This window comes from Sphaeramia orbicularis, chromosome 19 (assembly GCF_902148855.1).
Source record: "Sphaeramia orbicularis chromosome 19, fSphaOr1.1, whole genome shotgun sequence".
In the NCBI taxonomy this organism is placed as follows: Eukaryota; Metazoa; Chordata; class Actinopteri; order Kurtiformes; family Apogonidae; genus Sphaeramia; species Sphaeramia orbicularis.
In genome coordinates, this window is record NC_043975.1 from 43,087,698 (window position 1) to 43,115,612 (window position 27,915).

Consider the following 27,915-nt stretch of genomic DNA (forward strand, 5'->3'; position numbering starts at 1 on the left):
GTAAAAAAAAAACTGTGATTTAACAGAATTTTTATTGTTTCTTTTACAGACTTTTCCTGTATTTTTAAGATACAGGAAAACATCAATGAAATGACAAAAACAGACTGTGATTTTACATGTCAAATGTAAAATAACATATAAAAAGTGTAACTGAATAACCATAAAATGTCATTTTTTTTTTCAGATTTTTTTTTTCACAGAAAAGTACAGTTAAAATACATTCACAAATGTATCATTTTTTCCACAAATATTTATTTTCTATTTATGAGATTAAACTGTTAATTTAAAGTTTAATACTGTAAAAAACAAACAAACAAACAAACAAACACACAAACAATAAAACCAGATAAAATTACTGACAATTAACCATAAAAGAAGTATTTGTTCTGTAAGTTTAACAAGGCATGTTTGTTAATTGACAAATATTTTGTGTAATTACGGGAGGTTTCACAACAAAAATGTTGAATAAATGTGTTTTTGTAAATGTATAACATGTATAAGCACTGATAAGCTATCAAAATACACTTTTTATCAGTAGATTGTACAACTTGGTCTCATTGAAAAATATTAATGTATATATTTCTAGATAATTATATTGTTTCAATGCGTGTAAATATCATTTATTAAACATTAAAAAGTCAAAAAAAAAAAAAAAAAAAAGCAAAATCTCATGTAAAATTAGGGCAAAAACTGTATTTTAATGATGGAAAATTACCCTGTTTTTATGAGATGATTATTTCCCGTTATTTAACAGTATTTTTTCGGCGCCCCAGCTGCCGGAATATTAACGTTTTTTTGTTTTTGTTTTTTTTTTTACAGTGTGGTTTTGCGTGTGCGTCTGTTTTCCTTTTTTTCCTCTTTGTGCCGCACCCACTCACCCTCGTGCACGTCAAACCTCCCACGTACATCCTCTCACACACGTTTCCAGCATCAGCGGCGGCGGAGGGTCGAGGAGGAGCGGAGGAGAGCGGCTCAACCCCACGGAGGGAGATGGGAGAGGAGAGACGGCTTCTCCGCCGATGACACGAACACGACAGGCAGCGGGAAGCATGGGCCGAACGAGAACCAGAACCAGAACCAGAACCCCAACCAGCCGGGAGATGCTGTGCTTGATCGGAACCGCCTGCTTCTGGATGCCGTTGTTGGCTGAGGTATGTACCGGAGATGAGGATGAGGATGATGAGGATGCTGGTGCTGATGTGGCGGAGGATGTGGCCTGATGGTTTTTATTATTATTATTATTATTATTATTATTATTATTATTATTATTATTATTATTATTAGATATGCATACTTTGACTAAATAGAATACATAAATGAGCTAATGAGGTAGAATTGAATGCAGTGAAGACGTGCAGTAAAGGTTGGATGTTTTTTTTTTTAATGCATTTCCAACAAAGCCGGTGGAAGTCGGTCCGTGAAACCCCTCATCCGACCCTCTAATCCACCCACTGTTTATTTTACCTCATTAATGTAACCTACTATCAATGCGCATTGTCCAATTAAGCGGACACGCACACGCATGCACAGATGCACATACAGTCGTGGTTTTACTCCCCCCCTCCCTCCCTCCTCCCCTTCCCTCCCCCCTCGGCAGGGTATCATGACAGGAACCCCTTCCCCCCTGGTGTTTTGGTCATGAAGACCTCATCCAGACTGTTGGAGCCTGTCACAGCAGATCCAGTCAACTTGGAAACACTAACACACTGAGGCTGGGTTAAAGGGGGTGGGGGGGGCTGTCAGCTGGAGGTCAGCATCACTGATATCCATTACTTCAAACGTCTCTCCTCCTTTGCGTGTCAGATCTTCTAGTTGGTAATCAGTTCGTCATACATTTGGATTTAATGTGGACTTGTGTTGATCTACTGTGCAGCACACGGGCTGTGGAGCTGGTGCAGGAGTCATTAGTCAAACACAGCGTTGTGCAGGTTTTAATTAAACCTACCAACGTTGGAAGCAGCCATGCATTCAGCACCAATAACACACTGCAGATTAGGGCTGTGTATTGGCAAGAATCTGGTGATACGATACAAATCACAATACTAGGATCATGATACAATATATTACGATATATCATGATACTGTTAAAAAGGCAGTTTTTTGTTTGTTTCTTTTTTGTTAAATGATTATTTCCTTGAAGAATTGAATTACACCAGAAATCTGCACAAATACTAAACACATTTTTATTTGATCCCAACAGGATCTAATGTTATATCACAAAATGTCCCTGTGTTCAAACTGAAGTTCTGTTTTACAGACATTACAGTTTAAGATCCTGTTCAAATGTTCATATTCTATTAGTTCAGAACTAACATTAGAACATTATTTTAGTGCAGTCCCAACAAAGGAACTACCATCTGCCTCTCAGACAGTAAAAAGTGCTTTTAGGATGATTCAAATAACCATTATTTAGTAAAACAGTGTTAAATAATAATAGAAAAACTAGACTTCCATACATTTCCTAAAGGAAATGTAACCCATGTGTTTGCCTCTTGTCAGATCGGGGGGGACTTGTGTGATGTAAAAGCAAGAAATATCTCCCATTCACTTCATATCTGAATGTGTGTGTCAGTGTTTGTGGACTGACATCACCACAGACTTTCTGTAGACCTGTACTCAGATGAGAAGCCCCGCCCACAGTCTGTGTCAGTCCTGTTAAAGCAGTGTTTCCATAGGCTCCTTTTATTGAAAAGCTCCGTGTGTCTGTATGTGATCCCAGGTGAGCTCATTCATTTCATATAGAGAATTTATGTAAAGTTTTTGAGCTTCATTATATTTAGATTTTTTTTATATTTATTCTTATTGTATTCATTATTTATTATTTAGATTTATTTTTAATTTTAGTGTATCTGTATTAGTGTATCTTTTTTTTTGTGGAGCCTTAATTATCTTAATTGTCTGCAGCTGTGCCACACAGACCACATGTGCTGTTACCATGACAACGAGCAGAGTAGGCACTGAGGAGACAGACACAAGCACACTGAAACATTGTGAAAGAGCTCCCGAACAGCTGCTAATCACGGGACAACCGTAAATGATAGGTAAAAACTAACATGATTGTGAGTGGCAGATAGACCTGGGGAACACACACATGTAGTTTTTTTGTCCGTACTGTGAGAAATGACCGAGTTATAGCAGTGTAAAAACAGTCAACTCACCAGGAGCAGAATGATCCATTTAGCACTAATTTGTATCGATTTGAATAGGAGCTGAGGAGGGATTTGCCTCTGAACTACTGCCTGTCATTTCACTTTAGAAAGAGCTAGATCTTCAAACATGGGTTCATATGAAGCCCAAGAACTGTGGCTACATTTTTGGAAAAGATCTTTTGCCTCCTATTTATCATTTGGCCAGGAGGGTGAGTTGTTCAGAAAATTTTTAGGTGAATTTTCGCTGCTAGGTGATGACATCACCCACTCTGGCAGGTGAGAATTTCACTCAACCCAGGGGTTTTTGAAGATTCACCTATTGAAAACCGTAAACCCCATCCTCATACCACAGATATTTTTGGAGAGATGACAAAAATGCCTACGTTTTAAAGTTTAAATGAAGTCTGTAAGTGAAAGTATGGCGAAGCAGTAGCAGTCAGAAAAAAGTAGACTTTTCTGGCAGATTTTTTCCTCTCCCCATTCATTTCTATGGGACTTTTTTGCATGTTTTTTTGCAAATAAGTCTGCGAAAAATTCACAAATCTTTACTAAAAGTACATAATATACTATTCCTGATGAAACTGCATGTTTTGATGTATAATTTGCAGGGGTCTTAACAATGCCCTAGGCCCTATTAACGGACGAAAATGTGTCTGGAAGATGAAAAATAATATATAAGAAAAAGAAACAAGTGGAAGAAGAACAGGTGGCTCATGGCTTTGTTCTTGTCGATGCCTCGTGTCGATCCCTGAGCCCCTAATAATAAATATGACAAACAATAGTCCCCTGTGCATTGCATTGCAAGCACATGGGGAAATATAAAGAAAACCGAAAAACAAAAATGAACCTCCACAATATCTGCATTTGAATAAATACCTAAAAATATTGATACAGTACTTTTTAATATTGATACAGTATCGTGAAATGAAATATTGCGATATATTGCAGAACCGATATTTTCTAACAGCCCTAGTCAGCATCACTGATATTCATTACTTCAAATATCTCTCCTCCTCTGCATGTCAGATCTTCAAATTTGTAATCAGTTCGTCATACATTTGGGTTTAATTTGGACTTGTGTTGATCTACTGTGCAGCACACGGGCTGTGGAGCTGGTGCACAAGTCATTAGTCGAACACAGCTATGTGCAGGTTTTAATTAAACCCACCAACACTGGAAGTAGCCGTGCATTCAGCACCAATAACACATCGCAGAGGAGTTTTTCCTTTTTGGTCTGAGCCTATAGGTTCTAATAGTTTTGGATTTTTCATTATAGTTTAGTTTTATTTAGTTTTGACTTTTTTTTTTCTCTAATTCAGTTGGTTTTAATTTGTTTTTATAACAGGTTTGCTAGTTTTTATTAGTTTTAATTTTTTTTTCTAAATGCTTAGTTTTAGTTTAGTTTTAGTTTTTTTTATATTTTAGTTTTAGTTTAATTTTTGTATTAATTTTAGTTTTGTCATATCTTTTCTCTTCTTCTCCATCATATTCAAATAAATCCCAGACAGGACTCTGCTACTTTCTCCCAACTTTAGTCTCCATGTTTCCAGTTAGAGTGGGGACCACAAGATGACTGTAGACCACAAGTGACGGACCATGAAGTGTTGTATGGTGCCGCTGGCTAAAATTGCTAGAGCGAAATATATCGATTTCGTATCAATCCGACATTGACAAAGACAAAAACGAAGGGAATTTTATCCATAATTTTTATCTGTTTTAGTTAGTTTTGTAAACACACAATAGAGTTTCAGTTAGTTATCGTTTTTTCTTTTAATTATACCGTACTTTCTGGACAATAAGCCGCACCTGACTATAAGCCACACCCACCCTGTCTCCAATGTCTCACCATCGCTTCATTGATGCCAAGCTTATGTGCAGCAGTTCTATTTCCTTCTTCGTCAGCCAGATAGATTGTTAGCTGAGAAAACATAAATTAGCTGAATCATTTTAGAGCCATGGGTTCACTGTGTGTGGAAAAAAGTTGTGGCTTATCGACCGGAAATTACAATAGTTTTTATTTATTTCAGTTAACGAAAATGTTTTTTCAGTTCTAGTTTTTGTCATTTCGTTAGTTTTCGTTAAGGATAATAACCTTGGTCTGAGCTTCATTAGGATGGATCATTTCATCAGGGGAACTCAGATGTGGCAGTATAGATTCATCTGTTCAGAACGACAGACCAAAACCAAAAAGATCAGAGGTGTTTATGGGTAAACAGAAGGAGTCAAAAATGGGAAACGTTTATGGACAACAGTGTTTCTGCAGCTTAAACTGTGCTTTCCCCGGAATAACAGCCAGGTATTATTTTACTGTGGGATCAGTCAGATTTATCAGCCCTCATTTAGTCGAAGTCAAAGTTATCTTTATTGTCAGTTCTGCCATGTACATTGTATACAGAGAGAGCTGAAATTACTGGACTCTAAGGCCCCACAGTGCAGTAAACATAAAGTGCAAATAACATGGAAAAGTGCAAAGTGCAAATAGCATAGAAGAGTGTGAAGGTAAATATAAAAAAGTGCAATAGAGGAGTAACAAAGAACAATCAAGGTGCATATGTGCATCACTTGCACTAAAGTGGCGATGGTTTGGGGGGGGGGGGGGGGGGTTGTTAGAGTCCTGAGTTTGAGTGTGTGAGGGGGGGTAGAGCAGGGAGGGAGTTCAGCATTCTGATAGCCTGGTGGAAAGAGCTGTCTTTTAGTCTGCTGGTCTTAGCCCTGAGGCTCCGCAGTCTCCTCCCTGATGGCAGGAGGCTGAAGAGGCTGTGAGACGGGTGGGTGGGATCCTTTATGATGTGGACGGCTTTCCGGGTGAGGCGGGTGTTATAGATGTCCTGAAGGGAAGGGACAGGGGCTCCAATGATCTTCTCAGCTGCTCTCACTATACGCTGGAGGGCCTTTTTGCAGGATGCGGTGCAGGCACCGAACCACACAGTGATGCAGCTGGTCAGGACACTCTCAATGGTGCCTCTGTAAAAAGTGTGCATGATAGGGGCTGGGGCTCTGGCTCTCCTAAGTTTGCAGAGGAAGTATAGGCGTTGCTGGGCCTTTCCGGCCAGTGATGCGGTGTTTATAGACCAGGAGAGGTCCTCCAAGATGTGCACACCCAGGAACTTGGTGCTGCTCACCCTCTTCACAGCAGCACCATCGATAGTCAGAGGGGCATGTTGGGTGTGCACTCTCCTGAAGTCCACCACCATCTCCTTTGTCTTATCCACATTCAAGGACAGATTATTGTCCCTGAACCACGTCACCAGGTGGCTCACCTCACTCCTGTAGTGGGTCTCGTCATCATTGTTGATCAAACCCACTACAGTTGTGTTGTCCGCAAACTTAATGAGAAGGTTGGAGCTGTGCCTCGGTGTGAGGTCATGGGTCAGCAAGGTGAAGATGAGGGGGCTTAGCACACATCCTTGGGGGGCTCCTGTGTTCACCGTGATGGTGCTGGATGTGTTACTGCCGAGCCGTACTGCTTGTGGTCTTCCCATCAGGAAGTCCAGCAACCAGTTGCACATGGAGGCACTAAGCCCCAGCCGGTCCACTTTATGGATGAGCTGTTGGGGGATGAGTGTGTTAAATGCAGAGCTAAAGTCAATGAACAGGAGTCTGGCATATGAGTCCTTCAAGTCCAGATGGGTGAGGATTGAGTGGAGGGCAGTGGAGATCGTATCATCAGTTGAGCGGTTGGACTGATAAGCGAACTGCAAAAGGGTCCAGGGAAGGGGGGATGATGGATCTGATGTGCTGCAGGACCAGCCGTTCAAAGCACTTCATGAGGATGGGGACGTTAGTCCTTGAAGCAGGTGGGGACCTTCTTCTTCGGGACCGGGATGATGGTGGTGGCTTTGAAGCATGTGGGGACAACAGCCTGACTCAGAGAGGTGTTGAAGATGTCTGTTGCAACATCTGTGAGTTCCACTGCACAGTCTCTAAGTACACGACCGGGGATGTTGTCTGGACCCGGGGCTTTGCGTGCATTGATCCTACTAAGGGATCTCCTCACGTTCGCTGGGGACAGTGTCATCACCTGGTCACCGGTGGGGGGTGGGGTCCTCTGTGCAGGGGTGCTGTTGTGTGCTTCGAAGCGAGCAAAGAAGCTGTTGAGCTGGTTCAGCAGAGAGGTGGAGCTGTCGCAGGTCTGTGGCGCAGGCTTGTAGTCCGTAATGGTCTGTATCCCCTGCCACAGACTCCGGGTGTCTCTGCTGTCACTGAAATGGTGGGCTATTCTCCTGGAGTACTGCCTCTTAGCCTCTCTGATGCCACGTGACAGGTTGGCCCTTGCTGTCCTCAGGTCCACCTCGTCTCCAGCCTTGAAGGCAGCGTCCCGAGCCTTCAGAAGCCTGTGGACCTCCCCTGTCAGCCATGGCTTCTGGTTGGCCTGGACAGTGATGGTCTTTGTGTCCGTGACATCATCAGTGCATTTGGTGATGTAGGCAGTGACAGTCTCTGTGTACTCCTGGAGGTCTATGGTGGTGTTGTAGGTGGCAGCCTGCTTGAACATATGCCAGTCAGTGGAGCTGAAACAGTCCTGAAGCGCCTCTGAGGACCCCTCTGGCCAAACTCGTACCTGGTTCCGAACTGGTTTGGTGACTTTAACCAGTGGTCTGTATGCTGGCATTAGCATAACAGTGGGGTGGTCTGAAGCGCCGAGGTGGGGGAGGGGCAGGGCCTTGTAGGTTCCGCTCGTGGAGGTGTAAACATTGTCCAGGGTATTGTTTCCCTGTGTGGGAAAGTCAATGTTTTTGTGGAGTTTGGGAAACACAGTATTTGGGTCTGCGTGGTTGAAATCCCCAGGTAGGATCAGGAAAGCATCTGGGTGGGTAGTCTGCTGCTCACTGATGTGCTGGTAGAGTTCGTTCAGTGCTTCACTCCTGTTGTTGTTGTTGGAGGTGGGGGGGATGTAAACAGCCACGAGCAGTATGGCCGTGAACTCCCTCGGCAGATAAAATGGCCGGCATTTGATAATCATGAGCTCTATCAGCGGTGAACAGTGTTTGCAGACTACGACAGCATCCCGACACCAGGCATCATTGATGTAAACACAGAGCCCCCCGCCGCGGGTCTTACCTCCCTCCGTGAGAGGTCTGTCCGCTCGATAGCATGAGAGCCGGTCGAGCTGGATGGCGCAGTTTAACAATACAATACAATTTAACATCTACTGTATCACATTTGTGCTGTCAAACATTCTAAGCAGCAGGAAAATGTGAAACCTTCCATAGAAACTGTTCCAGAGACCACACGTTTAAACACGCCTCTGTGAGGAATTCAAAGACAAATACACAGATATAAACTCCAATGAAGTCACATGATAGGATAAATCAGAATCAGTTTAATTGGCCAAGTATGTGAACACATACAAGGAATTTGGCTTTGGTTTTTACATTGCTCATGACATACAGTTTCAACATGAACCCAGACAACATGTGGACCGAGACACAATACAGGGTGTTTCAAAAAAAAAGTATACACTCAGAAAAATGCCTAAAAAATGAAAGTTCCATAAGTTTCAGAAAATATCTATACGGTTATTGATAGACCAAGGTCTCATGCTTTCATTACCACAATGGCAGGTATCAGCCATACCACGTGAGTGAGCATGGTCCTTGTACTTAACTGGGATAGAAAATGGCTTGCGCACAGATATGAGAGGGTTAAAACAAGATCAGACACCACAATTGGAAAGCTTAGGCAGGTGCTTTAATGCTGTGTAATTTACAAGAAAATTCAGTTAACCCTTTGTCTTCCAGAAGCCTCCAAACTTTGCACCCAGGCTGTGCCTTCCTTCACTCAAACAGCAAGTCCTTGCACGTCTGGTTCTGATCGTAGTCCATGCCAAAGAACGCAGGCACACACAGTTCAGTCTTCTATGTGGCCACCATTTCTTCGCAGGCACAGCTCTGCCCTCCTTAACATGTCATAAACCACACGCCTTATCATTCCACCATCCTGCCTCAAAAGAGTTACTTCAGCTTCAATACGATCCTGCAGGTCATCCAGGTTTCTTGGCGGAGTGGCGTAGACCTTTGACTTCAGATGGCCCCACAAGAAAAAGTCAAGTGGGGTAAGATCGCGGGATCTTGGGGGCCACTCAACGGGATGGTTCAGTGCCTAAAATGGACTGTGGTCTGACAAATGTAAACAGTGCTTCGTAGCTTCCGAGAAATGTACGTAGTCATGCCTGGATGGCTCAACCTGGGTGCAAAGTTTGGAGGCTTCTGGAAGACAAAGGGTTAACTGAATTTTCTTGTAAATTACACAGCATTAAAGCACCTGCCTAAGCTTTCCAACTGTGGTGTCTGATCTTGTTTTATCCCTCTCATATCTGTGCGCAAGCCATTTTCTATCCCAATAAAGTGCAAGGATCATGGTCACTCACGTGGTGTGGCTGATACCTGCCATTGTGGTAATGAAAGCATGAGACCTTGGTCTATCAATAACCATATAGATATTTTCTGAAACTTATGGAACTTTTATTTTTTAGGCATTTTTCTGAGTGTATACTTTTTTTTTGAAACACCCTGTAGAAGGATTCTGAGGTGTCATCCACAGGTGCAAACAACATTCAACCAACACTTTGGTTATTTTACAGAATACTGACGCTGTTAGACCTGAAATAAACTCTGTGCAGGTGATACTAGCATATTTGAACATATACACATATAGATCATACAGTTTTTTGTAGGTTATTCTGCTGTTATTATTTTACTGTAGATCAGGGGTCGCCAACCCTGGTCCTCGAGGGCTACTGTCCTCCATGTTTTAGATGTTTCCCTCTTCCAACACACCTGATTCAAATGATAAGCCTATCATCCAGCTCTGCAGAAGCTTGATAACGACCGTCAGGTGTGCTGGAAGAGGGAAACATCTAAAACATGCAGGATAGTAGCCCTCGAGGGCCAGGGTTGGTGACGCCTGCTGTAGATCATATTGGTCTGTATGTGGAACCGGAACTAAAATGAGTTCCACAGCCTTGACTGTGGAATTTTTACACTTTGTAAATTCATCCCAGGGGCCGGATTGGAACCTTTGGTGGGATGCATTTGGCCCCCGGGCCGCATGTTTGATGCCCCTGTTTTACTGCTTCTGTTATAGTTAAAATGTCTGTTGTAAAAACGGTCCAGTGCAGGGGGATGCATGGTTGAGTTGTTCAGAGATGAGGATCAGCTGATGCACTAGGATAGTAGGACTGATGACAGTTCCACTGCTCTGAAATCACTTATTTATGAAGACAGTTGGTATCAAGTTACAATTGAATTAGTGTTTTATTTTTATGCCTTCATGTGGAGACAGGAAATGAAGGGACGCTGCAGAGGGACGTGGATGCTACAAATGGTCTGAGCAGATGAGAAACTGTCTTTTATTCTGGTTTTGGACAAAGATATGATGCAAACTGTCATTTTTAGACAAATCCAGACCACAGCTGTGTAGACGGTTAAAGTGAAACCTCCAGCTTCAAATGGGACTAATAACATGTTTCAGATTTAAAGTATTGCAGAAGAAGGTGTTTCTGTCAGACTAATTTTCTGCAACTTAACCTCCTGAGACCCAGGAAAGTACAAGTTTTGGCTTTTTTAAATTAACTAATTGCCTATATTGGAAACAAAATGGCAAACAGTTTTTGCAGATGCATTTTTTTTCAAATTTTTATGGAATATCCTTTGCAGTGGACAGTTTTTTTTTTTTGATTTTTATTTTTTATAAAGCTGTGAAAGTGTTGTCCACAAACGTGGACAGAAAACCCATAGCTGGGTCTTAGGAGGTTATGTTTATGTTTATGCATTTGGCAGACGCTTTTTTCCAAAGCGACTTACAGGGGAAAACCAATCAAATCACTCAATCAATCAGATTTTATTTATATAGCGCCAGATCACAACAAAAAAGTTATATCATGACACTTTATATATAGAGTTGGTCAAAACCAGACTCTAAGCCAATTTACAGAAACCCAACAGAATCCTCCAGCAGCAAACACTTGTGACTGGTGACAGTGGCGAGGAAAAACTTCCCTTTAACAGGCAGAAACCTCAAGCAGACCCAGACTCCTGGAGGATGGCCGTCTGCCTTGACCAGTTGGGGTTAAAGAGAGAGGGTAAAGAAAGAGAAAAAGAGAGAGCAATAGAGTTAGAGACTGGGGGAGAGGGGGAGAAGGAGGGAGTAGGGGGAGACACATGGAGGCAGTTGTGGTTAAGTGAGTGATGATGATGATGAAGGCAGGAGAGAGGCAGGACCACCGCAGCAGGTCCAGAGATATTCCTGGGAAAATCTGTGATAATCCTGGGAAAAACCTTATTAAAATATTTAAAATGGAATGTTTGAAAGTGCTAGGACAGGAGGTGCTCTCGGAAGAGCTGGGTCTTCAGGAGCTTCTTGAAGATAGGCAAGTACGCCTCTGTTCTCGTAGTGCTAGAACGTTCCACCAACGTGGAACGACCCATGAAAAGAGCCTGGAATGTCTTGTATAAGGTCTGGGGACCACCAGACAATGTTCCCCAGATGAGCGGAGTGGTCATGGGGCAACATAAGCTTTTATCAGTGCACCTAAGTAGGTAGAAGCAGACCCACTGAGAATTTTGTAGGCTAGGATTAACGATTTGAATTTGATGCGGGCAGCTGTGGGTAGCCAGTGTAACTCAATAAGTAACAGGGTGACATGTGCCCTTTTAGGCTGATTGAAGACCAGACGCGCTGCTGCATTCTGGACCATCTGCAGTGGTTTGACAACACAAGCTGGGAGGCCTGTTAGAAGAGCACTGCAGTTGTCAAGGTGGGAGATAACCATAGTCTGCACCAGGAGCTGGGTGGCCTGTTGGGTTAGGTATGGCCTGATCTTTCTTAGGTTGAAGAGAGTGAAACGACATGATCGGGTGACAGAGGCAACGTGATCTGTGAAGGTCAGCTGATTATCAATCATGACTCCCAAGTTTTGTGCTACATTGGTAGGAGCAAGAGATAAGGAGTCAATACTGATGGAGATGTCATACTGTATGGTTGGCTTAGCTGGGAAGACCAGCAGTTCAGTTTTGGACAGGTTCAGCTGAAGGTGATGGGCTTTCATCCATGCAGATATGTCAGAGAGACAATCTGAGATCCGCACTGAGACTGTGGAGTCATCAGGTGGGAATGACAGATAGAGCTGGGTATCATCAGCATAGCAGTGATATGAGAAGCCGTGTGAGTGGATGATCTGACCAAGTGAGGTGGTGTATATGACAAAAAGGAGGGGGCCCAACACAGAGCCTTGGGGGACCCCCGTGGTGAGGCGGTGAACTGCTGATGTGTGCCCTAGCCAGGACACTGAAGGACCGACCAGTGAGATAAGATTGAAACCAGGAGTGTGTGTGGCCTGTGATGCCCATGTTCAAGAGTATGGATAACAGGATATCGTGATTGACAGTGTCAAATGCTGCTGATAAGTTGAGTAGAATGAGTACTGAAGACTTGGCTGCTGCTCTAGCCTCTTTCAAGGCTTCTGTCACAGACAACAGAGCCGTTTCAGTGGAGTGGCCGATTTTGAAGCCAGATTGGTTGATGTCAAAGAGGTTATTTTGGGAGAGGAATTCTGTGACCTGTTTGAAAACCACCCTTTCAATGGTCTTAGAAAGGTATGGGAGGAGTGAGACTGGTCGATAATTCTCCACTTGAGTGGCGGTGAGGGAAGGTTTTTTGAGTAGTGGTGTTACCTGCGCTTGTTTAAATACTGTAGGAAATGTTCCGGATGTCAGTGAAGCATGTATGATTGGTGCTGTGATAGTAGGGGCTACAGACTGTAAGAGGTTGGATGGAATAGGCAGGCATGTCGTAGGACGGCTAGAGGAAAGGAGTTTAGACACCTCGTTCTCTGTGAGGGGAGTAAATGAAGGGAATGACGCAGTTGGGCTTTTGTCAGTTGAGTTAGCAGTACCCATAGTCAGGGGAGAGGAAACAGTGTGTGATGATGATGATGATGATGTTGATGAAGGAGGCGTGCAGTCTATGGGTGGATCGGTGAACTGACTGCTGATAGTGGACACTTTATTTGTGAAAAATGAAGCAAAATTGTCTGCTGTCAGGTTGGTAGTGGGTGGTGGAGGCGGAGGGTTGAGTAGTGTTTTAAAGGCTAAGAATAGTTTCTTGGTGTCGGTGGCAGAATGAATTTTGTTATTATAGTGAGCCTTCTTTGCAGCTGTGACACTGGATGAGAAGGATACTAATAGTGACTGGAATGTGATCAGGTCGGGAGGGCTTTTTGTTTTGTGCCATTTTCTCTCTGCGGCTCTGAGATTGGTATGTAGCGACCGGAGGGTATCATTGAGCCATGGGTGGGACTGGGAGGATCGAGCGGGTCTGGTGGATAGAGGACACAGACTATCCAGACAGGGGGTAAGTGTAGAGCACAGAGACTCAGTGGCATCATTAACCTGTAAGGAGGAAAGAGTGCTGGGCAGAGGGAGAGTGGAGGCTACAAAGGTGGAGAAGTGAGTGGGGGACAGGTTGCGGAGGTTGCGGCGGAAAGAGACCATGGGGGAGGGAGCGTAGTGTTTTTCAGGGAGAGACACACTGACCTGAATGAAATAGGTTAAACCTCAATGAGTTCAAATTAAAAAACTAGAAAAGCACTCAGAGAGCGCAGACCTCCGCCAAGGAAGATCACCCTCCCCACCACAATCACCACAAAAATTTAATTATTTGTTCCTTGTGCCAGTATCAACACTTCCTGAAAATTTCATCAAAATCCATCCATAACTTCTTGAGTTATCTTGCAAACAGACAAACAAACAAATCCCGATGAAAACATAACCTCTGCCGTTCCTTGGCAGAGGTAATTAGACCACAAGAAAACATGCAACAGTGTCCGAACTCTGCACTGCAACATCTGGGATGACTGTGGCCATGTCCAACTTTATTTAGAGCTAGTTTAAGTGACAACAACAATAAATCTGCCTTTCCAACACCGAATTCCTCTGAAATCTCTTCACTTCCCCTTTATCTGAAAAGTTTTATCATATCAATAATGTAACTGATATTTTTAGAATTTTAGTAAAACAAAAACTAACGACAGTAGAACCTCTCCAGATTGGCAGAGGAATAATAAAACAATTGTCGGATATAGAACACATTCTAAACAACAAGCACTTCAACAGGAAAATATCTAAACCAAGCTAACCGTCTTAGACCCAATCCCAACTCACCCCTTGGCCCCTCCCACTCCATTTTGCATGTTCATGTGAAGCGGTGGTGTTGTCCTGATTCTCAATGAGTCGGAGGGCAGGGTCTAAGGTGGAGGGCCGTATAGCTTACTGGTGAATCAATGTTGGAGAAGATGACAGTGTTCGTAGCTGATTTATCACCATTTATTTGTAATTTTATCCTCTGTATTTGGTATTTTATCTATGGAAGTGTATTGCATTCACACAAGAAAATTAAATTCGGCTCTGTTTTTCTGAATTAACGAGATAATTATCTCGTAATACGAGATAAAATAAATTTAAAAAGAAATCGGCGCTGTTTTTCTGAACTAATGAGATACTGTTTTCTGGAAAAAAAAAAATTGCTCTGTTTTTCTGAGTTTACGAGATACTGTTTTCTGAAAAAAATTAAATTCAGCTCTGTTTATCTGTGTCAGTGGGACAGTGGTCCGTGATCCAGGCAGGAGCTCCTTCTACCTGTGCTTCTGAAAAGCCTTCAAGGGAGCGTGAAGTTTTTTCCATTCTTGTAACCGGTTCCGTTTACAGATCATGGAACTAGTTTCGTTTACAGAAGTCCGAACCAAGCTGTGCTCTGACCTCCAAACCCCGCTTCGCGCACGTATCAAGCCCTCCAAGTGCACCGGTGTGCAAGCCGGACAGGAGCCGGCGCTCGGAGCCTGTAGCCTGGCTTCCTGGAGAACATGACGTGGTCATGGGAGTTGGCATTAATGAAGTCAAATAAAATGACATTCACCAGCATTAAAGAAAATATAAACAGCAGAAGAGTGCAAATGTATATTAATTCATTTGTCGGACCTGATGGAAAGCATTACTCAGAACTAGATCCATGGCTTGGGGTACCGGTGCCTGGGGGTGAATGGAGCTGTGGGTGGACCTCGGCTAGGCTGGATGCTGGGCTTCCATGTGTTGATTGGAGGATCAGTCGAAAGGCTGAATCCTGTTTGATTGACAGCTATTTTAAGATCTACTCCTTTGCTTGACAGAGTTCGGTTTAATACCATTGCGCATTCTGCTTGTGAAATCAAGAGAGAAACCACTACAAAATTACTTGTTCATTTCTTGCACTGTAAATAAATCACACTCATTGTACTTCCTTGTTTCAATTTAACATAATTTCAACGTTTTCTTGTTTCAGTTAAATATACATATATTTTTTTTTATAAATGTGTTTATTGGGTTTTTTCTTTTTAAAATACACACACATAAAACAAGATAATAAAACAAAAGACAGGCTGGTAGTGGTCAGAAAATAAATAATTCATTCATTCATTTTCTGAACCCGCTTTATCCTCACTAGGGTCACGGGCCCTTCGCCCGTAAGTAGCTGGGATAGGCTCCAAGCGACCCCCGTGAAATAAATAAATAAATAAATAAAATTATATATATATGCATATACACACATAAATGCACACAAAAATATACATATGCACATACACATACCTTCCAGGCTATACATATGAAAGGTAGAGTACAGTATTCAATACAATGGCAACTGGGTGAGAATAAATTTAAAAAAAATTAATTGATTAATTAATTAATTAATTTTATACAAATGCTTTTGTCATTATAGCAGATATATTCACATTAATATAGTCACGGAATGGTTTCCATATTCTTTCAAAGGTATTGGTCTTGTGGTGTATGAGACAGGTCAGAAAGTCCAGGGGTATGAATTCCATTAGTATCCTATGCCACCCCGCAACTGAGGGGGTTTTATCCGAAATCTAGTGCTGAAGAATATTTTTCTTAGCACAAAAAGCCAAAACATTATACAGCTTTTTGTGATATACATCAGGTACACAGACACTAGGAAGGTCCAGAGGCAGAGAAACCAGGTTGAGTTCAAGCTCCATTTTGAGAACTTTTTGTATTTCAAATAATACATCATTCCAATATTTTTGTATTTTCACACAGGACCAGAGACAGTAAGTAAGGTCATCAATTTCTGTCCTGCATTTAAGACAAACTGGCAACACATCCTTTCTATATTTGTGAAGGTGGCTTGGAGCAACATGTGCTCTATGCAGTATCTTAAGCTGCAATGCTCTTGTTCGGTTACAAACTGAAATTTTCCTTGCATTATCCCAGATGTCTTCCCACATCTCCTCAGTTATTAGGACACCCAGTTCCCTCTCCAAGATCCCCCTCAGCGTCCGAGCACCTGCATTTGAGTGCTCCCTCAGACTAGCATAAAAGGTTGCAATGGACGCTACTCCATGAGAGAGAAAAACTAGTTTCTCTAGTTGTGTGACTTTTATATCAGTAAACAGTGAGGTATCGTTCATGATATAATGTCTGACCTGAAAAAGATCATTTCTCAATATGCCATATTTTTCCATAACTTGATTGAAAGACATAATAATAGAGCCATCAAAAAGATCACCCAAAGAGGAAAGTCCTTTAGCTGACCAGCCCCTGAAAGCTGTGTCCAGAATCCCTGGGAGAAAATTGGGGTTATCTGCAATTGCAGTGAAGATTGATGTAAGCCCTGATCTACCTTCCATGCATTGTGTAATCCTCCATGCCCTAACAGTATTAATTATAACTGGGTTATTGCAAAGCTTTTTAATGCACTTCAGTTTAACAATGAAAAGTAGATTTTTAAGAGGACAGTTAGATAGGGACTTCTCAATGTCAAGCCAAAGTGAAGAAGAATCATCTTTAATCCAATCAGCCATGTATCTTAAATGAGCACTCAATTGATATTTCTTAATGTCTGGGAGATCCAGCCCACCCATAGCACTTGGTAATTGTAGCACTGACATCCTAATCCTTGGTCTTTGTTTACACCATATAAAAGAACTAAACCAACCGTTAAGTTTCTTCAATACTTTATGGTTGAATAAAACTGGAATCCTTTGTATTGGATAGAGCAGGCGTAGGAGGATATTCATTTTTAGAAGCGAAATTCTGCACATCCATGATACAGGAAAATTGTTCCATCTCTCCAGATCTTGCTTAATTCTATCAAATAAGGGATAAAAGTTGGATTGAAACATCTGACTAAAATTAGGTGTAATGTATATGCCTAAATATATGAAGCCTGCAGGGGACCATTTGAATGGAAAGGGATCAGGGCTATCTGGCTGTTGATGTAAATTGCCCAAGGGCATCGCCTCTGATTTAGAAAAATTAACTTTGTATCCAGAAAAGACACCAAACTGGGCAATAATTTGAATTACACGAGGGACTGATATTGAGGGTTTTAGCATAAACAACAGCACATCATCTGCATATAATGTGATTTTATGCGATTTTTCACCCACATCCACTCCAGCTATCAAAGGGTCTCGCCTAATTGCTTCCGCTAAAGGTTCAATCGCCACTGCAAACAGTAGCGGTGATAAAGGGCAACCCTGCCTACTGCCCCTCTGGACCTCAGAGTTTGTCGACCTAAGTCCATTTGTTATGACTGTAGCCATTGGCTGGTAGTACAGCACCTTTACCCACTTAACAAAATCATGACCTAGGCCGAATTGCTCAAGCGTAAAAAACAAATAAGACCACTTGACATGGTCAAAGGCTTTTTCAGCATCTAAAGAAATCACAAGCCTGTCTATTGACTGGTGTTCCGTTAGCTGAATAATATTTAGCAATCTTCTAATATTATTATAAGAATTACGGCCCTTAATGAAGCCAGTTTGGTCCTCCTTTATTAAGAGTGGTAAAAGGTCCTCTAAACGCCTTGCTAAGACTTTAGAAAGAATTTTTAAATCAAAATTCAGCAGTGATATGGGCCTATAAGAAGAACAATCACTGGGGCATTTCCCTTTTTTAAGGATCAAGGAGATATTGGCTTCCCTTGATGATGGTGGGATAGAGTCACATTCATAAGAATGATTGAACATATTCATCATGGGTTCTAACAAAAGATCTTGAAATTCTTTATAGAACTCAGTACCAAGACCATTGCTGCCTGGTGCTTTGCCTGTCTGAAGAAGCTGAATAGCCTCACGCAATTCAGTTACAGAAATTGGGGCATTTAATTTAGATTTCTTATCCTGTGATATAATTGGGAGATCAAGCTCAGAGAAAAAGGCTTCCATTAGTGTTTTGGTATTATTTGTTTGTTTGGACTGGTATAATCTTATGTAAAAATTTCTAAAAGTATCATCAATTAGTTTAGAATCAGAAGAGCAGGTCCCTGACTCATCTAAAATTGATTCAGTAATTTGAGAGATCCTTCGTTTTTTTGCTAAGTTCGATACATATCTTCCTGGTTTGTCCCTATGTTCAAATAATCTTTGTTTTGCACATCCTAATTTTTCTCTTGCCTTCTTTGTTAGCAAGGAGTCTAAAGTAGCATGAATAGCAATAATTTCCTTCAATTTAGTCGCTGTAGGTTTCTTGGCATATTCTTTCTCTGATATACTAAGTCTTTTTTTCCAGCAAGCCTTGTTCCATATTTTTACATCTTTTGCTAGCAGTATATGATATAATTAAGCCTCTAGCATAGGCCTTAGAGGTCTCCCAAAGCAGAGATGAATTATTAGAGGAAGGGGAGTTAGTGGAGAGAAATAACCTAAATTCTGTGGCGAAATAAGATATGAATTTGTGATCTTTTAAGATTTAAGTGTCCATTCTCCAGCTAATGGGTTTTTTGAAGAGTTTTTTAAATGTTATATCCATATACACTGCTGCATGGTCTGATATTATAATGTTTCCAATTGAACAGGAGACAACCACTTCTTCAAGTTCTTTTGGGGCAAAAAGTAGTCAGTTCTTGTGTAGCAACTATGAGGGCTAGAAAAAAAGGTTAATTCTTTATCTGCAGGATGAAGTGTTCTCCAAATGTCCACAAATCCAAAGTCCTCACAAATCCCAGTAATTTGCTTTGAATGTTTTGATAAGGATAAAGCACCTAAATGAAACCTATCCATCAAAGGGTTCATAAGAATTAAAGTAACCTTCTACAATAGTACTTTCCACTGCAAGGCCAGCTAATTTTACAAATGCCTCTGTCAGAAAATTAAGAGCACCCTCTTAATTTTCTGGAGGACAGTAAACATTTAAGAGAGCAAAGGCTTCTCCATGTAAAGATGCTGAAATAAATACAAACTGCCCATGTTTATCTTTAATACACTTTGATACTTTAACAGGTAAATTTTTCCTGATGAGTATTGCCACCCCTCTACTTTTTCTGGGAAAAGATGAGAAGTAGATTTGATCAAAGCCACCTTGCTGCAGCTTTAAGTGCTCCTCATCACTTAAGTGTGTTTCTTATAACATAGCAATGTCAATCTTTTCCTTTTTTAAAAATACTAATATTTTTTTCCTTTTGATGGGTGAGTGACATCCCTTAATATTCCAGGTGCACAGTTTCAATATATCAACAGTCATAACATTGTTTACTAAAAATAATAAAGCTCTCAAATGTACTGAAACCTCTATAATGATTATGTACCTGACCACAGCCCAGCTGATAAAATACAAATACACAATATAAGTAACAAATGTGCCAACAGCACTATCAGAGGAACATTCCCCACATGATAACCAGGGGATTACCATCACCTTCTTTATAGCCAAGCACTAACCTAGCTAACTTCTCTTGTAGCTCTGAATTCGAATAACACCATTAGAATGACAGTAAGATCCACCCTTTAACTAGAATGAGCAGACCATAGTGTTTTCTCTTCTCAAAATCCCCCCAAAAAATCTGTTATTAGTTTAAGATACACATCGTTATAAGTCAGCCAAATCACCATAAACATAAAGTTGTGGAGCAAGAAAAACTTTAGAAATAGTTCGAACTTAGTTTTATGAACCGTAGTCCAAGTAAGAGGAAAAAAAAAGTATCTGCCCACAAACATAAACGGAATGGCTTGTGACTCACATGAAGTTCATAGAAGAGCATCAATAAAAGTCATGGCTTTAGCAGGGGACTCAAAACTCCAGGCTTCTCCATTGTGGATCACTTTCAGCGTGGCCGGGTAGAGCATCACGTATTTAGCCCCGATGTCTTGCAGGCGTTTCTTCACATCATCAAACTAGTGATGGGAATTCGGGCTCTTTTTAGAGAACCGGCTCTTTTGGCTCGGCTCACTAAAAAGAGCCGGCTCTTTCGGCTCCCAAGTGGCTCTTAAGATTTTTTGGTGCTTAAATTAATTGATTGCCAACAATAATGAAAAGTTATGCGCAATATGAATTACTAATGTAAAAAAAAACATGCACTATATCAAATGTTTATGTAAATACACCTTCATTTATACACTCTACAGAGTGATTAAAAATAAATAAATTAGAAAGTGCAAAAAGAAGTGCTTAACTATTTACAAATGACCTTTACAAACTTTTAACTATTTTAAACTTTTAGCTTTCACAGCGATGCTGTAGATACTGCAGTAGCAGCAGCAGTTGCAGTAGACTCACTGGCACCTTCATAAATATCACGTTCACTTGCTTGTCTTTTTTCTTCCTATGGCAAGCCGACTGAGCGTTTATTAGATATCCTTGATATCCACTGCCGTTTTGCTGCACTAGTAAGGCAAAATGTCACACTAGTCTACTAGTGAGGGGCAAAAACGTGCACTAGTTAAATAGTGAAGGCCAAAATGTTCACTAGTTAACTAGTGGATGCATTTTTGCCATTACTAGTTTACTAGTGCAGCTAAAATCTCTCACTAGTTAACTAGCAGGAGCCAAAAATGGCCAAAAAAAAATGGCCAAAATCTCTCACTAGTTTACTAGTAAAAGCCAAAATCCTCACTAGTTAACTAGTAGATGCATTTTAAACATACTAGTTAACTAGTATGGTGCAAAATGTCCACTAGTAAACTAGTACGGTACAAAATACCTACTAGTAAACTAGTTGAGCATATGCTAATGAGGAGGTGGGTACGAAGATTAAACCAAAGCTTCCTATTGGCTTTTCCCGGAAGATTCCCACCATAACGTAAAATCATGGCTCAAGACACGGCTGCACATTAAGCATTTCCGGTGGAATATCAAGATGTTTTTTTTTTTTTTAATCCTTCAACTTTATTAAACAAAATCTGGACATACATTCTGAAGAATTACAGAAATTTGTTTTTTTTTTTCCAGACTGAGCATCGATATGAACCTTACGCTGAAACAGTATTTGTAATCTCAGGATGTTAAATTACTTCCGCTGCCCATAGAGTGCAGAGCTACTGGGCCTGGCCAAGCAAAAGTGAACATCAGGGCCAATTTCTTTTTTCTCTCAAACAATATTTCTGATTACTCAGTATGAAAGACATAGACCTCTAAGTTTCTAAAACTGTTTAATTTGTACCTGAATTACAACTGGATAAGAACATATATGAGAAAAAGCTAATTTTTAATTTACAGTATAAATTAAGAACAGTTAAGGTTGTAAATGAATGCATAAAGCATAAATTGTGAATGTTAATAGCAATGTGTAAATAAATATGTTCAAAATATATGCCTGTGTCAAGTCACATATTTTATATTTAATCTTGAATGTCTATTATATATATATATATATATATATATATATATATATATATATATATATATATATAAAAACAGCAGAAAGACATTAAATAAAGTAATGAAACCTATGTCGCCAAAGACTGATTATGTTATCAGTATCTTAATAAAATCTTTGATTATTATTATGGTGCATCACACTGAACAAACACCTCAACCTTGAATTAATTTTTTTTAAAACTAAAATAAAAATGTTAGCTTCATTATTGGATATAATGTACTCTCATCAGTGGCGATTTCTCATAGACTGCAAGGGAAGCCCGGCTTCCCCTAAAATAATGAAAATTAAATGGTTAAATATGTGCGGCTGTGTTGACATTTTATTGACTACAAATGTGTTAAAACACGTTCATCTTAAAGATGAGTTTGTTCAGAATTAGCTTTGTCACAAATCAACAGACGCAATGTTGTTCACTTCTCATCCATTCCCATTGCACTGTTTTCTCATTAGATCTCTGCTCAGTGCATTTGCCTGTAGACGCTCAGCGTCCATGTACTTCAATGGGACTGAGTGGAACAGTTTTTTTCATTGCCTCAAAACTGGACGGTAATTGGATAAATGCCACGACTTTGTCCCGCCCCCGGACGCTGGGTGTCTCTGGGGGTGAATGGAGCTGTGAGCGGAGCTCGGCTGGGCTAGACGCCAGAATCCCACGTGCTGATTGGAGGATCAGTCGAAAGGCTAATCCCGTTTGATTGACAGCTGTTTTCAGATCTCCTCCTTCACTGACACAGTTCAGTTTAAAACTGTTGCGCATTCTGCTGTGAAATCAAGAGAGAAACCACTATGAAATTACTCGTTCATTTCTTGCACTGTAAATAAAACACACTCATTGTACTTCCTTGTTTCAATTTAACATAATTTCAGCATTTTCTTGTTTCAGTTCCATAATTTAATCATTTCTTGTTCGAGTTTAATATCGTTTTGTAGATAGTTAAATCAATCATATTGTCGGCTAGGTCAGAGTGAAAGGAGCTTCTCTTATTTAAAAAGGCTGAAGTCTTACACCCACAACACAATGGGCCAAGGCAATCTAAGCAGCCCAGCTCTGCTGGACATTGAGAGGACACTGGTCCAGTCCCTGGAAAAGACGCCTACTTGGTACGATAAGGTCACTGAGCATTTTCTTTAAAAGGAACGGAGGGCCGAATGTATGTTTAAATAACTTGACAATTTTTTTTTTTTTGATGTAAGCTGACAATGACCTGCCCCTGTCTGAAAGACGAGCAGCCACCACTGACTCTCATATATTAAGAAAAGTGTGGTATGATAAATATTTGCACTTTCCTTGAGAAACAGCACTGTTTGGCATTTTTTCCAAACCTTGAATAACTGCTGTGCATTTTTCCTTACTCTGTTACTTTGTCAATGATGATAAATTCATGTTTTTATTAAATATTTGGTGATTATTCCTGAATGTTAAAGTACTTGCTTAGACCTACAATTTGAGTTATTATGATTTCTGCTAAATTAATTTTTAAAAAGAGATATGGCATAAGACTGATGAGGTCTCTGATACTGTGTATTCAATAGTAACTTTTAATTTGTACATATTGTCACTTTTTTCACATGTTCCTGCAAAGTCCACATGCTTACCTTTCTGTCAAAGACTGTCAGGGCCTCTGGGTCAGGAAGACACAGTCTACTACAAGACTGAGAGTCTATGTTGAGGAACTTATTTGAAGGATGAAGGAGCGTGAGATGTTCAGTACAGTCATCCTTTCACTCACATGCAGTATAAATCCACTTTACACAGTAGCCTGTCTACCAAAAAAGGCCCTTAGTTTAAGTCAGAGCAAGCAACAGTACAAGCAGAAAAGCAATGCAACACCTTCAAACAGTGTTGTGAAACAATTATTTTGAAGCTATACGGTATGATGTGGCATTTTTACACTTTTCTTTTGTCATCTTAAAATGCTCCTAATAAGCATGTGTCAAACTAAAATATAAAAGAAATCCACCAGGCTTTGAAACTCAAAAATGTTTAATTCTCATATAGTTCTGATAAAAGTCTGACCAATCATTTTAGTCGGTCCGAATGAAATAATTGGTCGAACCTGGCTAAGCCCCCTGTCAATCATCCATTACGGCCGTTCAGCATCTGATCCATTATCGCGCTCCGCATCTGATATGTGTCCCTCTGAATCTGACGCTTCACTCACGCTGCTCCTCCTGTCACTGACCACAGTCTACTGTCTAGGATGTGTATGGATAAAACTCAAATGCACATGTGGAAGGGAAAAAACGGATTTATTAACAGAAACAACAACTAAGGGGAACAAACAGGAGTCTGATGAATGAAGGATGGAGATAAAAGTCTGGAAGTCAGCTGTACTGGACTGAACAGACAGGTCTGCAGGAAGCTCAGCTTTTATGACCGCAGTACTGATTCAGGTACATGTACTTGGTGTCACACAATGTAGGATTATGTAAGATGATAAATGTATGGACTATGAAACCTCAAATGTCCACGGAAAATTCGCGGAGGCCGCGCGTTCACAGTGCGCGTGCTGGGCACCTCACCAGCTGAAGACACTGACCCAGCGCTGCACAGACCAGACCCTTAAATTCAGGGTCTACTGACGGAACAGGGGCCGCGGCAGGTGGATGATGGATCTGATTACTGAGGGAGGGGTCCACGGACACGCTGAAGTGGACCGAACCTCCACTTCCACCTCCGCTTCCATCACGCGCATCAGGTAAGAGGAAAGCGTCAGAGCTCAATGACACTGAGGGATTTACATACAGTTCTATCAGGCTGCCCTCCGCGTCGAAATCCGACGCAGAAGGGGTACCCCCTGCGTCAATAGTGCCGAACGGGGCTCTGACCATGCGTCCATTTCTGACGACTTGGGATGAGCGGGCGGGGCTTTGGAGGGAGGCGGGTTGTTCATGTTCAAACTTTTACTAAGTGCTGTGAGAAATGCCACATCGGTAGGTATAACTTTAATCAGAATAAAGACCAAAAAAAATACATTAATAAAAACAGTATGAATTCATTCTCAGCATTGTGTCCCTTTTATGTGACTTGTCCATAAGTATTTTGGCAAGTTGTTTCTTTCTTTCTTTCTTTTTAAATATCACATCACTTTTTCAATGAGCTTAACAAAGATCTGTCTCTGTATGGGCTGCAAACATGTCATCATGGGCACAGATAATAAAGTCACACCAATCCATTGCTGTGATCAGTAACTGCTTCTGCACTTGCCAGAAATATTTTGCATATGCCACAGTTAATGTCCTTTAAAGCACTTGGCTCCAGAATCTTGTAAGTTCATCTGAAATACAGAAACAAAGATTGTAAATTGGTGTCGAGTACATCAGTTACTCAGCAATAATGTTGGAACCATATCTATATGTGCTTCAAGCTGTTAAAGACAAGACAGTTTTGAAATTGAACATGGGCAGTTTAGAGTGTAGCCAAGTAAGTGAAATTTAGATTTTCTACCCTGTTTATTTACAGTATTACAGAACTAGAATTCATGCCAACCTCCACACTCACCTACCCTGTAACTGCATTGCTACATTTTTAGCAAGGGTTTAGTCTTTACTTTGATCTGTTGTGAACTCCACAACGTTTTTTATTCATCTTAATTATGTGCAGTAATCATAATAGCAACTACATATATGTATTTTTTGCTTCTATGGTTATTGAAACTGAAATGTTGCAACGTTAGAATAGAAAACTCAGGACAAGTTCAACAGAACTTTGAACGTGACATTTAAGCTACTCGTCCTACTCTCAGCTTGTTTTGCGTCTCTGCCTTTTTCATACAGTAGCAGAATAGCAGTGATCTCTCACAGAGATCTCATGTCTCGGCCCCTCTTAACCACCACTGTCAAACCAAAAATTAAATTGCGTATCTAATAACGTCATTATCTGCTGGTGAACAGATCCCAACAGCCCAACGCTAATGTTAGCTAGGATGGCTAAGCTAATTTACCTTCAACATTGCACAGATTGGAAGACGGAAAAAACGTACAACACTTTCTCGGGTTTGCTGTGCTAATTGTCCTGGAGCCTCAATAAATCATTGAGGGAAACTTTAGGCAATTCCAGCAAATGAGTGAATTTGAACGACTCTGCCCCGATCCTGTTTTCATCCGCTTCAAATCTCCCTGTCCGGCATTCAAAATTAGCCTTCTGTGAAACGCGGAAGTACTGCCTACATAAACCCTGGACCAATCGGAGACTTTGTCCCGCCTGTTCATTTGCATGCATGTGTGTCACTATTTTACTGGTAAGGCTGAATCTGTCTACTAGTAAACTAGTGAGAGCAGTGGATATCAGGGATATCTAATAAATGCTCACTCAGCTTGCCATATCTTCCAATTGTACTGATGGATGAACAGTTCTCATGTGCCTGTGCAGGTTGTTTGTCGAGCCAGCTCTATATGAGATTTTTGTCTTGCACACTCTACATTCTGCCTTAGTTTGGTCAGTGTAATTGAAATGTGTCCAGATTTTGCTGCGTTTCCTGTTGTCACCCATTTTCTCAACTTTTTTTTTTTTTTTTTTTTTTTACCTTTCGAGTCCGTTTGCGTTGTGGTCCCTGCTCTCTCTCTCTCGTCTCCCTCCCTCCTTTTCGTGCGCTTGCTGTGTGTGTAACTCCGCCCCTCTCCCCTCTGGACTGGGGGGGGGGGGGGGGGGGGGGGGGGACGAACGAAGGAACGGGACAAAGCGGCTCCCAATCAGGAGCCGGCTCCTGTCGTTCACGTCAAAGAGCCGGATCTCAGAGCCGTTTCGTTCGCAACCGACACATCACCACATCAAACACTTCCCGCCTGCGGAGAACGGCCGCAGACTGATCCTGGAAAAACATGATTTTCGAATCCTGGTACTTCACGGTCCCGATGTGTCGAGCGGCGTCCAACACCCTCTGCTTACCAGCGAAGTTGTGGAAACAAATAAGGACGGATCGGGGTCGCTGGTTCAGCCTAGGCTTTGGAGCGAGTGTGCAGCGAGCTCTTTCAATCTTCACGTGGCCGGTTTTCGTCTCCAGCCCAAGCAGGTCGGGTATCCAGCTTTCGAAGAATTTCGTTGGATTGCTGCCTTTGGCGTCCTCTGGTAAGCCGATGACCGATATTTTTCCTCCTATCTGTGCTCTCGAGGGCGTCGATGTACTCGGACATGCTTTGGATTTGGTTTTCAAGTGCCTGGATCCGCATCTCCGCCTTTTCAGATGTGTGTTCTACCGCAGAAATCCTATTCTCTGTTTCGGTGGTTGGGCCTTTCTAAACTAAATAACGAATGACATGGAATAACGAATGACCACGTAAGATTTGGCGTAACAACTGCTCCTTTGTCATTCGGAATAGTTTAAATGGAATGACAGCTATAATGGGAACGACGGATGACTTCGAATAACGGAAAACGACGTGTCGGTTTACAGGCTGGCTGGCCTATAGTAAATCTAGTGAACAGAATATGGAAGTATGAGCATTTATCCCCTGAAGTTAGCTGTCGGTGTAGCCCTGGCCTCAGCTGGAAGTGAAGCTCCAGAGAGCTGTGCGAGCCCATCTAACTTGATTTTCAAAATAAAAGCGTTTCCGTATCAACTTTACGGGACTAAAGCGTCCACTGTCGTCTTCCTGATATATTAGAGCCAAGGCATCACTTATGTGACATGACATTTATATAGGCACTGTTGTCGATCAAGTTGGAATAAAATGTTTTTATCTCTTCCTATGAAATTACTGTGGTACTGTGATTCATTCTTGATAAAGTGTAACTGAATGCAGTCGGTATGTAATCATTGCAGCTGGTCAAAGGTGATTACTGATGTGTATAAATAGGAAAAAAGGGGTAATGTATCTGAAAACATAATTATTCCAACTTTACGCACAGCAGTGTACTTCTTTTAAGAATCTAATTGCAGTATAATTCTTATAAGTCCATTTGTTGGATCTGTAAAATTCTGTAAAGCACGAGTTTACTTCTAAATATGAATAACGTCTTTGGTTTTTGGCCATAACAAATGTCATACAATTCAAATGGGCAAAAAATTAGATTTTTGATTAGTCTTATTAGTCAATATCTCCCTCTCTAAAGCAAATGACACCAATATCCCATGGAATGACACTGTCATTCTGGAGAATGACAATGTATTAT

The 27,915-nt window shown here is 41.2% G+C and overlaps 1 protein-coding gene across 1 annotated transcript in view; it reads left to right on the forward strand.

Annotated features, from left to right (window-relative positions):
* Nucleotides 1-876: 876 nt before the first annotated feature.
* Nucleotides 877-27,915, forward strand: part of LOC115439689 (neurotrypsin-like) — an 86,329-nt gene continuing 59,290 nt past the window's right edge. The window contains exon 1 of the mRNA XM_030163609.1: nt 877-1,151. Within this exon, the coding sequence (XP_030019469.1) occupies nt 1,020-1,151 (132 nt within the window). The 5' untranslated portion in view covers nt 877-1,019. The remainder of the gene's footprint in view (nt 1,152-27,915) is intronic.